We start from the raw sequence: 11,927 nt of genomic DNA, 5'->3' as shown, positions 1-11,927 counted from the left end.
AAGAGAAGTACAGATACCTATCATAAAAACTCAAGAATAATATTATAAAAAAACTAGCTTTTTAAAAGTGATTTGTGTTTTAAAAAAATAAAAAATTAATTTTTGTATACAAATATGGAATATTAAAAAAAAATATTGAAATCTAAAAGATGCTTGAATCACCAAACAGTTTACAAGATCTGTGTATCGATGTAATATGTGATAATTTACATGATATATTTGAAGCATGTTTAGTACAAGTTGACATTGATGTTCATAATTCAATGAATGATGAAGAAATGTTCTTACATAAAACGACAACACAAAATATGTTCTTTGATACACAACAAATTCATGAACCCACAAATATGTTACGGACCACAAATAAATTAAAATATAAATTTAAAGAGAAGAATCAATTTTTATGTGAAGTCTTATCGCAATCCTTGTTTGATCGTATGGTGTGTAAAGGTTTATTAAATGATGAGACAATTACGCTTTTTTCACCTAATAATACAAAATTATTGTAAGTTTTTCTTTCTTATCTTGTTTTTAATATTAACCAATTGAATTTGGTATACCAAAAATTTAATGTCGTTTGAAATTGAGGGAAAAAGTCAATTTATTCATTCATAACAAACTTCTTTCGTTATACACAGTTTCGAGATCCCACACCTGACCACTAAAACCGTCTCAATTTTAACAATATGACACGTTTGAAAGTATTATATCGCTACTCAAAATATCCCAGAAAGAGTAAATTTTTTTCGACATGATAAAATGTTAAAGAACAGGCAAATAACCATTAGAAGGGGCAAATTTTTTCTATCTATGTCAAACTCCAAAGATCGTTCATAAAGGCAAATTAAACAACCGTTCGAGGAAATTTTTGAAAGCGGCTTCGTGGCTAAGATACGAGGCAAAAAAATATGGCAAAACTGCAAAATAAGTGCAGATCAACCGAAAACAATTAAGTAGGCCCAAATGTGCTAATGCATAGAGTATCATTAATCCGACAATATTAAAACCAGAAAGAGTCGAATTACTGGGATTGTTTAGAAACTAGTAAAAACAAATGACTAACAAAGTAAAGCCTTTCATAATTTAATAAGGTTTTTTGATTGAATGTACTCTGAAAACCGTAAACCACTCTCTGGCAGAACACTTCTAAAACGCTGAAAATTACCATGTTTCTTTAGAAAGTTAGATCCTTATTTCATGAACTTTTGCCAATTGCAGCGAATTGCAACATTTGTGCTTACCGGTTTCCGTTACTCGATGTTGGTTCTATCGTATAATTCATTTGGTAAACTTATACATCTCCTATACTGTTCGCGTTCTATACTAAGGCTATATAAGTCGAATATTTAAAAATAAAAACCTTAATTAATCTCCATAACTCTGATAGTGTACAGTTATTCAAGTTGTCGAGGTTCTACTGTGTAATTAACTATCGATTAGGTTATTTGAGCTAAATATTGTGTATATATATATGAGGAAAAGTTTTGAACATATATAAGATTGCAATATTTTCTAAAAGCTTTTTCCTATATTGCTTTGTCCAACAATAACTTTCATAAATTTATCAACTTTATAGCTTTCATAAATTTTCCAAACATTCAGTATAGTGAATTGATTTTTAAATGAAACTATCCTTGTTATACCATGCATATATGTAATATGCATGGTATACTAAGTTTAGTCCCAAGTTTGTAACGCTTAAAAATATTGATGCTACGAACAAAATTTTGGTATAGGTGTTTATAAAATCACCTAATTAGTCCATTTCCGGTTGTCCGTCCGCCCGTCCGTCTGTGGGCACGATAACTCAAAAACGAAAAAAGATATCAAGTTGAAATTTTTACAGCGTACTCAGGACGTAAAAAGTGAGGTCGAGTTCGTAAATGAGCAACATAGGTCAATTGGGTCTCGACCTATGGGTCCGTAGGACCCATCTTGTAAACCGTAAGAGATAGAACAAAAGTTTAAATGTAAAAAATGTTCCTTATCAAAAAATAAACAACTTTTTTTTGAAACATTTTTTCGTAAACACCACTGTTTACCCATGAGGACGCAAATTATTCGTAAGTTGTATAGTATGTAATATATAAATTGTATATGTATGTGCAATGTGAGAGTAATCAACACTATTTATGCATGGTATTTCAACAATTAACTCAGTCAATTGTTTGTTTTCACTTGTTTTCCATTCAATTTGAAATTGTGGAAAATACAAAAAAAGCTTTTATTTTTTAATTTCCTCTTGGATCTTTATAAAAAAACAGGTGTACATTAAACAATATACATTAAACTTTTCCATGCTAATTTTGAGAACATACAAATTTTGTTTCGTAATATTTATTGAGCAACAATTATACTTAACAATATTTAAAAATATATTTGTTATTTTTAGTCATATAAAATTAAAAGATGTACTTAAATTAACAACAAAAGGACTTATCCAAATATCAAATCATAAAATAGTTAATTTAGAATGTGTAAATATGTCGATACCAGTCCCTGATGTCATACGTAAGTGTACTCAATTATTGGATATTCGACTTATGTAAGATGTTTACCACCAGCAAGACTGATGGTTTCTGCGTATTCTCGATTGCGAATCATTGCGAATGTATCAATCATCAAATACGTTCAGGAACCATCGTTCTTGCATCCTATATTAATCGAATTTGATTTTAATCAACATTAATTTGATTAATAATTATTTTTATTTTTGGTTTTTAGGATGTTTAAGCGAATGGTCAATTCAAAATTTAAAATATTTAAATATTTCTCATAGTATTTTTGATAGTTATAAGTAAGTATTTATAATAACGTATTTTGTTTAGCAGATAAAAATGTTTATGAGTGCTAACTCAATGATCAGTTCGGTATCGATGAATTTTTACTCATTTTTCTAATATAGACATGCACTGTATCGAAGATGAACGGAGAGGAGTGGGGTTTTGTTATAATCCGTTTCATGAATAAGGTGACCTTCGGTTTGGAAGGTTGTTTACTAGTATTGATTATAGATGTAAAGAAAAACTATCTTATATGGAGAAAAATTGAAAAAGTAGTAAAAAAACACGGAAAATTAAGTTTCAGTGAATGGCCACAATGGCGCTCGTGAGAAAGAGGACTTAGTTAATCTACTTCTCTATCTTTATGTTACTACTAGCTTCGCTCCTCAGTTCCAGAATTAATTATTTTCCAACGCCTCCAAAGCGTGTTGTATCAGTCTTATCCTATATAAGTTAGCCTTATCGCCTTCATTTAGGCCTCTAGTGCCAACGAGGGGGCGTTATCTCCTACTTTGAGAATACTGATATAGAAGATTGAAAATCAGTATGAAGGTTGGGTTAGTGTCAAGAATGTGCCTTTTAGCGTTGTCAAGTCGCTACCCTTTTTTATGTCGTAACATTATGTTTTTGGCGATTTTTATTGATTTGAACAGCTGTTCAAAGCTGTACAACCGCTGCAAATTAATCTAGAAGGTTCAAAGTCGGTATGTATACCTAGTCCTATATTTGACTTTTAAGCTGTATTAACGACTAAACGTATCCTATATTTAACGAAACTTGTTTTTTTTAAACGCGATGTTAGTTTTTTTACGGGCGTCTTTGACTATCATTCTTAAAATAATTTTTTGTTTTAGTTATAGTCCAATAATATCTATATCACAATTAAAAAATTTACGTACACTAAATGTATCCGACACGGAATTTAATACACATGCGTTGGAAATTATATGTGATGATTTAATACATTTACAATCGTTAAATATATCAAATACAAGAGTTGTTGATATAAAACCGTTAATAAAATTAAAAAATCAATTACAATGTTTATCAATGTTTAATTTAATAACGGTAAGTAAATTTTGACTAGTGATTAATTAGTTAAAACCGATTAATACAACATTATTTACGTTTTCAGGCAAGTTATGATTCAACAATGATACCTGTGATAATACAATTAAATAATTTAACATATTTAGATATATCCTGTGAACCTCCTGGAATGAGTCCATTTGAAATAATCAGTAGAGTGTGTGATTTAGATAATTTATTAAAAAATGTTAACGCCTTACCAAATTTAATATATTTAGATATGTCTGGTATGTACTTATTCATTTTGACTACTCTCAATTTAAAATTTGATTATAATATGTAAATGGTTTTTCTTTAATCTAGGAAAGCAAGATATGGAAATGAATTATTTAAGTGAATTTATTTTAAGTCATCCCAAACTTACATTTTTAGGATTAATGTTTAATAATTGTTGTTTAAATGAAATGTTTATAAATCCAAATCATATTCATTATCAAAAAAATTTAACTGTAAGTATATTTTGCATATTTTTATCAGCTGCATTCAAAAACAACAAATCAATAGTTATTTTACCTCTTTCTAAAATAATCCATTTCACCTCGCTGTTAATTAAGGGTCTCTAAATTTGTACAAGTCTTCTTATTTTCCTTGGTTCCTGTAACTTCCAATTGTGGACAGATTTGGTGATATCATCGTACCACTTCTTGAAATATTGCTTCACTTTCGCATTAATGAGCCTTTAGAAAGTTTGTTTCAACTCTTTACTACCAAGTATTTAAATTGTGAAATACCACTAGAATAAAATTTAAAAACAATAAGTTTGCATTGCTGAGTCTAATAGACTAATTATCTTATCAAATAGATTAATTATCTTATCATAGATATAGGGGTAGTAAATTTTTTAAATATCGATAACTGTCAGCATATCAAAAGGTGTAAGACAAACATCGTCAGAAGCATATCTTAATCACTTATGTTCCCCGTGAGATAAATGTGCATGCAATATCAGAAATTTGGTTTAAGTTTGAATGTAACCAAGGACTGACTGGCGGTAAGCGGCCTATCGGGAACTTATAAACGAGTAAATGGATTTTACTGACAGCAAATCATCGTCTGTAAAATCAGTTTACCTTTGTTTGCACTTTGCAATGAACTTTAATTGTAGGGATTTTATCATGTTGAGCTAATTAATTACTCCAGAGGACGCGTATCAATGATCCAACACAAATTTTAATTATGATTTTTATTACATTAGTTTTTTATCAATCATCATGACAAGTTATTTAACTTTTAGACTCATAAAAGTCGTAAATTTCGCACATGAATGTAGCTATTTAAATGTATTATAAAAAAGTAAGTAAAATTAAATTTTCTATTTTCATTTCTAGGTAGCAGGTATGACTGATGAAAAACAAATTTTAACATCGCTCAAAATGTATACTGATCGCGCCAATTATGTTCAAAAATCTTTATATTATTTATTTAGGTATAAATTATTTATTAACAAATTTTATTAATTGAAACATCGTCCTCTAACAATGCATTTTTCAGGTTATCACCGACGTTAAACGAACCACGTGCTGATATTATAAACCTTGTATTACCTGGTTTGTAACTTAAAATTGAATGATTATCGTCAACGCTTGGAATTTAACATTTGTTTGTCAAAATGTAAAAATCTCGCAAAAAATCAGCGTTTTCAAACGTGTTGAAAAACAGACGTTATGTTGACCTTTTAGATGTTTGGCTTTTTTATGCTATTTTCTTGTTTTGTAGTAATTCAGATCTTAAGATCATAGCTATCCCGACTGATTATTACTAGTTTCTGCTTTCCCAAACATGTTTAAACAGACAGAGCTAATCAAATGCAGGCACAATGGTTTTTTCTTGGGTGGAACATTCCCCTCGCCTAAAGTCGGACTTTTATGCTCCATCCCTTATTTTATTCTATGTCTATTCATACAACGGACCGTGCTGTTTTTTTTACATGAATTATAAACCAATGTTAAAATGCCATCTTTAACGAAAATCATATTTCGGGCTATAATGAAATAATAAAGATATATTTGTTTAAACATCCTTTTAGCAATGGCAAATCATCCAAAACAATTTGGTGTGCAAATGGCAGCAACTGCATGCTTATATAATTTAACCAAAGGTGAATTTGCGTCGAAAATCCATCCAAATTTATTAAAAAATGTTGTAAATTTAACAATTGATGCTATGCATAATTTTCCTAGCCAAATACAGGTAAAAATTGATCAATATTAATATTTTTTAAACTTGTTTCTTTGTACTTTAATTTTTTATTTATCCGGAATGTTTTAGATTCAAAAAAATGCTTTATTAACATTATGTAGTGATCGAATATTACAAGAAGTAAATTTTGAAAAATTTCGTTGTGCAAAATTGGTGATAATGGCTTTGTGTTCAACAGATGATCCAAGTATGAATCGAATGGCTGTGGCTATAATTAGTATATTAGGTTAGTATATATTATTCATAAAATTAAAATGACAAATTAGTACAATCAATTAACTAGACATAAATAAAAACATGTTAGTTTTATACTCTCAGAAAAAAATTATTATATTTTAAGAAGTAATAGGGAGAGAAGTGTTGTGAGTCAGTAAAACAAAAAAATACTGTAAGGAGCAAGATTTATGTTTTAATTGCTTCCAAGGTGGATCCAAAAAATCCACTATCTTTCTCGACTGTAACCTACTCAAATTCAAGCAAACGTAGCTAGTGATTATGCACCCTGATAAAACAGTCAGATTCATGAATCATAAATTTCGGATTCGTCATGTTATTTCAAATGCCGTTTTTGCTAAACGGTGACAATGTCAAAGTGTTGGCCAAACAATCTCTTTTCATTTGAAGAAAAAATTTGAGAAGTGAATCCCTGAATTATCAGGGAATAACTTAGCCTGTCACATGTCCTCTGTGAAACTCCAATAATCAAGGGAGACTTGATGTAGCCACTCTCAGAATATTGGTTTCACCGATTCAGGCAAGAAGGATGCCAGAATGACTTCTTCCGTAACAGTCATTCCACCGCAACAGTAATTCCATAACAGGCAGTCCGCCACCAAATTAGCAAAGAGTAACATTCATAATAAGAGTAATCACGACTAGCTAATTCTTACTGATGATGACTACATGGTAGTGGAAATACGTATTTATAAAATACAAAAAACTGATCTAGAAAATTGGGACAAAAATCGAAATTTAATTCGTAACAGTCATGTTTGCGGTCTCTTTTAACATCACGCCTGAAAGATTCGCTACTGCCAATTAGCCCGATTATGTTATTCAATGTTAGAAAACTCTATTCTTCGAAGCATTTATATGCGAACTGCCTGTTGGAGAAAATGCTGAAATGTGCTTCACTATAAAAGACAGGCATACAAAGTTTTCAAAATTATGACGAATGCTTTTGTTCCGTCAGAGTTAAAAATATAGAAATATTAATATTTATAAGGTAATTTTTTTACAGCTTCAAAAATCACAACAGAAGAAACAAGTATTATAGGATCAGTTCCAATGTATATGAAAAAATTATTATCAATGATCAAAGACAAAGTAAACGAACGTAATTGTGACATAACTATGAAATTTACATTAAGCGCTTTGTGGAATTTAACAGGTTTGTTAAAAAAATTTCTTAATCCTTTAAAGAAAATAGTGCTTACTTTATTTCTCCTAAATTATATTTTATAGATGAATCATCCATTACGTGTTCAGTATTTTTACAAGAAGGAGGAATTAATTTATTTTTAGATGTTTTAATGACTTTTGCTGGTGAAAGTTCCATCGAAACTAAAGTTTTAGGTCTTATTAATAATATTGCTGAAGTTCAAGAATTGCGGCATCAATTAATGATACCAAATTTAATAAATAAATTACAGTAAGTTGTTTTATCTTTGAAATTATCAATATATTATAGATTATTATTTTTCTTGCTTTTTAGATGTTTATTACAATCAGAACATATTGATGTCAGTTATTTTGCTGCTGGAATCATCGCACATTTAGCAAGTGATGGGGAAGAAAAGTGGGGAGTTAAAGAAACACCGCGATCTTTTATGTTGGATTCACTTGTAAGTTGATTACCAAAAGTAGCATGAAACAATCTCTTATAATAAGATTCAACAATTGATGAATTCGACCAACAGCGGCGATCAATAACACATCTATTTTGGTTAGATTACATTAGTTGAAACTTGAATGTTTTGGAAGCATGAATATTAAAATTATGCCTTTTTTGAGCAATTTCTTACCAAATCGGCGGACCGCATGCGATACCCGATTTGCGAAAAGAACTGTTTAATAAACATGTGAATTTATGGTTACTGATTGAAAAATCTGTAAGACATTAAAAAAATATCTTGGCCACCGAATTTCGATCGTATATTTTTTCTCCCTTAGGAGTTGATATACTTATTATGTTATTTGGTTGGTAATGTCAAAAATCTACGAGATGACACTCTAGTAATGTCATATTAATCTTATTTTGTTTTGATGCCACTTGTATTTTGCACAAAAAAGTCAAACGTTACGGAGCACGACATACAATGATTATCTTATATTTGTGCGAGATGATAAATATATAAGCATTGCTATGAAAATTAATAATGTGTAATAAAAATTTATATTCAATATTTTGTTACAGGGGCATGTTGTATCGAATTGGAAAACACCTGATATAGAAATGGTTGCATATCGAACATTTCGTCCATTTTTTCCATTGTTAAAATCTGTGGATAATCAAATACAATTGTGGGCGGTGTGGGCAATACATCATGTTTGCACTAAAAATCGTTAGTATTTTAAATATATTTACGCAGTGAGAATGTATTTGCTTACGATATTTGGGAGAATTTCATCTGAACCAAAAATTAGCATTAATTTTAATAATTTAAGGCAATTGTTTTCTATAATATCACACAATTCAATTATAGTCCTTGAGCCCGTTTAGTGATTAACCAAAATTATTCTGCTGTAATTTCGTTCTTCGCTCTAATTTGACGATAAAACATAAAAACTTGGAATTTTTGAAAGTTTCGGGCTTGCTAGTTCAGTTATAAAGTTTGCATTATGAATTGATCAGTGAATTGATCGATATAATGTTATGGGAGTAAACCGTGTTTTCCTATGTGCGTTCATAGGGAAAAAGTATGTAAATTTTAAATGAATACAAACTTGAAAATTTTTGTGAAATTCTGAAAATTTTGATAATAATTATTCACTTGTAAAAGTTTCAAGTATATTTGTGGAAATTACTTCTGAAAAATATCAAGTTTAAACTTATAAAATTCAATGAAATTAATTCGTCGACAGTATTGAAAACTGGGAGCTACAATCCCGCCAACTGGTGATAAATAAATAATATTAAAATAGCAAGTGGGCTGACTCATTTTGAGTTGTTCCAATTTAGACTACCAGATGGCAATACTTGTACTTATCACTTATCAGATAATAGGGCTTTTCATTTACAAAATAATTCTTTTTTGTTTCGGACTGTTTTCAATCAAGTAAAGACATATCTTATATATTCTACCCTTGTCAAAAAGTGCTGCTTAACAAGATAAAATACATTTAACTTTCTTAGGTTGAATAATTTTTTGACAACTGTCCGAAACAAAAGCAAATCGATGAAAAGGTCTATTGAGAGGTGTAACTCCACCAACTGGCGATAATAATTCGTACTAATTAAAACAGGATGTGGACCCGTTTTGAGTAGTTCCAATTTAGACTACCAGGTTGCTTATCATTCGTCAATATTTTTTTCTTTTTCCAATCATTCAAAATCATTTAAAATTCTGTATTATCATAATTTTTCTCTACTAATATCGTTGACGCATTAACATCCTTAATACATTCAACTATTTTCTTACATCTTTTATAAAACAATGTAAAAGAAGGCGCTGATTAACAGTTTGGTAACAAGAAAATTTTATAAATGTACTTTTTATATTTTAGCAAAAAGATATTGTCAAATGTTATTTGAAGAAGGTGGTAATATATTACTGGAGACAATATTAGAGAATACCGATACGGATTTACCAATACGGCAACTAGCAACAATAATTTTAGAAACTGTACAAACTGAAAAAATTAATTTGTAATATTTAAATATTTTTAGCCTATTATTATTATTATTAATATTGTTATTTATTTTGAATTTTGAATTTAATATTATATATTATTATTGTGAATGTATAACAAAGTTTTAAATGAAGATTGATAATAATTAATTGACAAAAAAATGAAGAAAAAAAAACGTGTATTGTTGAAAAACAAGTTATTCCTTTTTTTTAAAGAAACAAGTATACTTATGAACAACAATGGTAGTAAAAAATTTACAACTGCTTTCTCTCGCTCGTTTTGAAGGTAAAGTAACAAGAACGCGACATGGCACAAAATGTAAACTATTTCATCACGTAATAAAGACAAAATATTCGTGTTTACGTAAATGAGTAAGATTACGAAAACGACATGTACACAAATACACTGTGTTTATACAATGGAAATAATATAACGAAGGAGACGCTGTTACATTCAACGATTTCCACATAAAACAGCATTACTTTTAACTACCGACTAACAAATATGTAGTATCAATAGTACCTCTATGGTTTATACCAAAAGTAGCTTTAGACTATCGCATTCAACGATCTATACCAACTTGGTTTACTTTTTTTACCTTGTGTTACACATGGCTCGAATCATGAATCAGTACAAAAGTAAAGTATGGTAATTTGAATGTGATAAATTAAATAAATTACATAAAAAATCCAGCTCATTTGAAGGTGACATGGGTTTTTTCAAGAGTATGAGTATCTTCAAAACCACTCCGTGTGAAAAAAGATGAGTATCTTCAAAACCATTCCGAAATAAATTAAAAATTCGTATAGGCTTTTAGGCGATATCGCAAAAACTACTTTCCATTAGTTAAATGATTTTGATTTTTTATCTAAACTACCCTATATACTCACCGGCATAGAATGTCGTCCAAATATAATTATCCAAAACAAAAATCTAATCTTGACAATATACACTTCTATTGAAAAAGCATACACTTTTTGAAAATGTGGCTCAAAATTTATCATCATTCCGTACCGCTTTGGAGGGGCGGGTCGTGAAATTATGAGGCACTGAGCTAAAACTAATTAGGGATCTATCCAATTACTCATTTAATTGCCATTTTGTCAAAAAAACTCTTTTCTCAAGAGATGCAAGTACACGGTGTAGGAAAAAAATAGGACAACAATAGTATATTAAACAGCTAGGGAGTAAAAGTATAGAATGTCTCAGATCTCATGATGAGACATTGTTTACTTGAACCGTGGTGTGTATACTATTTTTCTCCCCGACGAAGGCGGAAAGCGGCAACTTCGTTTTGCACAGTGAGCAGAAAGTTGACGCTTTCTGCACGGAGGTGGAGTAAATATTTTACTTGCCAAACTTCTGATCGGTTTTTTTATTTAGATTTTTTTTCACAATATCAACTATTGAGTTTAATGAAGGCCGGAGGTATTCTGTAACCACGGGGCTTCAACCCAATAAGCCCTTAAGTAGATCCGTCCTGCCGCTTTCGGCCGAGGCTTGAAAGGGTGGGAACATTTGTCCATCTTTTTATTATCTTAAAAAGTAACACCGAGTGCAAAAATTGATTTGCATGAATATATCGTATACCGATATTATCATTAGCAAGCTCGTTCTTTTCTCTGGAAAAGCCACTATTCTTCGTTGTCGGGCGAGCATCTTTAAAGGAGTTATTAACTGTCGAAGCGAAATTATTACGTTTGATTTTGAACTACTGAATCTTCTTCCGTTACTTTTAGTCCTATAGAGAAAAAGCAGAAACACTTTGTAGAAAATTTATGGAACTACAATAAGAACTTACAAGTCTTTGTAATTGCCATTACAATTTTTTTAAACCACCTTGACAGATGATTTATGCAATTTTAAACTGGAATATCAGCTATGTGTGTGTGTGACATGTATGTATGTGAGGCTATCTAAGAGTGACTATCTTGCTTTACTTTCATGACATTAAAAAGCAAACGAATCTGTAATTAACACTGTTTATACATGGGGTGTATTCCG

The 11,927-nt window shown here is 30.0% G+C and overlaps 1 protein-coding gene across 1 annotated transcript; it reads left to right on the top strand.

The window, feature by feature from the left end:
* On the top strand, window positions 1–9,951 carry LOC123302272 (protein zyg-11 homolog B-like). The gene is made up of 16 exons (XM_044885165.1): window positions 1–505; window positions 2,393–2,511; window positions 2,725–2,797; window positions 3,638–3,851; window positions 3,919–4,103; window positions 4,176–4,179; window positions 4,286–4,321; window positions 5,201–5,298; window positions 5,364–5,419; window positions 5,899–6,062; window positions 6,141–6,297; window positions 7,312–7,461; window positions 7,536–7,722; window positions 7,786–7,915; window positions 8,488–8,635; window positions 9,798–9,951. Exons 1-16 carry the CDS (start codon window positions 150–152, stop codon window positions 9,941–9,943), a joined length of 2,223 nt encoding a protein of 740 aa, XP_044741100.1. The 5' UTR covers window positions 1–149; the 3' UTR covers window positions 9,944–9,951.
* Window positions 9,952–11,927: the final 1,976 nt, after the last annotated feature.

Source organism: Chrysoperla carnea, chromosome 1 (assembly GCF_905475395.1).
Source record: "Chrysoperla carnea chromosome 1, inChrCarn1.1, whole genome shotgun sequence".
In the NCBI taxonomy this organism is placed as follows: domain Eukaryota; kingdom Metazoa; phylum Arthropoda; class Insecta; order Neuroptera; family Chrysopidae; genus Chrysoperla; species Chrysoperla carnea.
This window is presented reverse-complemented; position numbering and strand designations above follow the sequence as displayed.

Bases quoted from the DNA above. Each gene is read 5' to 3' on its own strand.
- LOC123302272 (XM_044885165.1), top strand. From the start codon at position 150: ATGCTTGAATCACCAAACAGTTTACAAGATCTGTGTATCGATGTAATA. The intron at 2,512-2,724 runs GTAAGTGTACTC...TTTGGTTTTTAG, and splicing joins ACCAGTCCCTGATGTCATAC to GATGTTTAAGCGAATGGTCA. The intron at 7,723-7,785 runs GTAAGTTGTTTT...CTTGCTTTTTAG, and splicing joins AATTTAATAAATAAATTACA to ATGTTTATTACAATCAGAAC.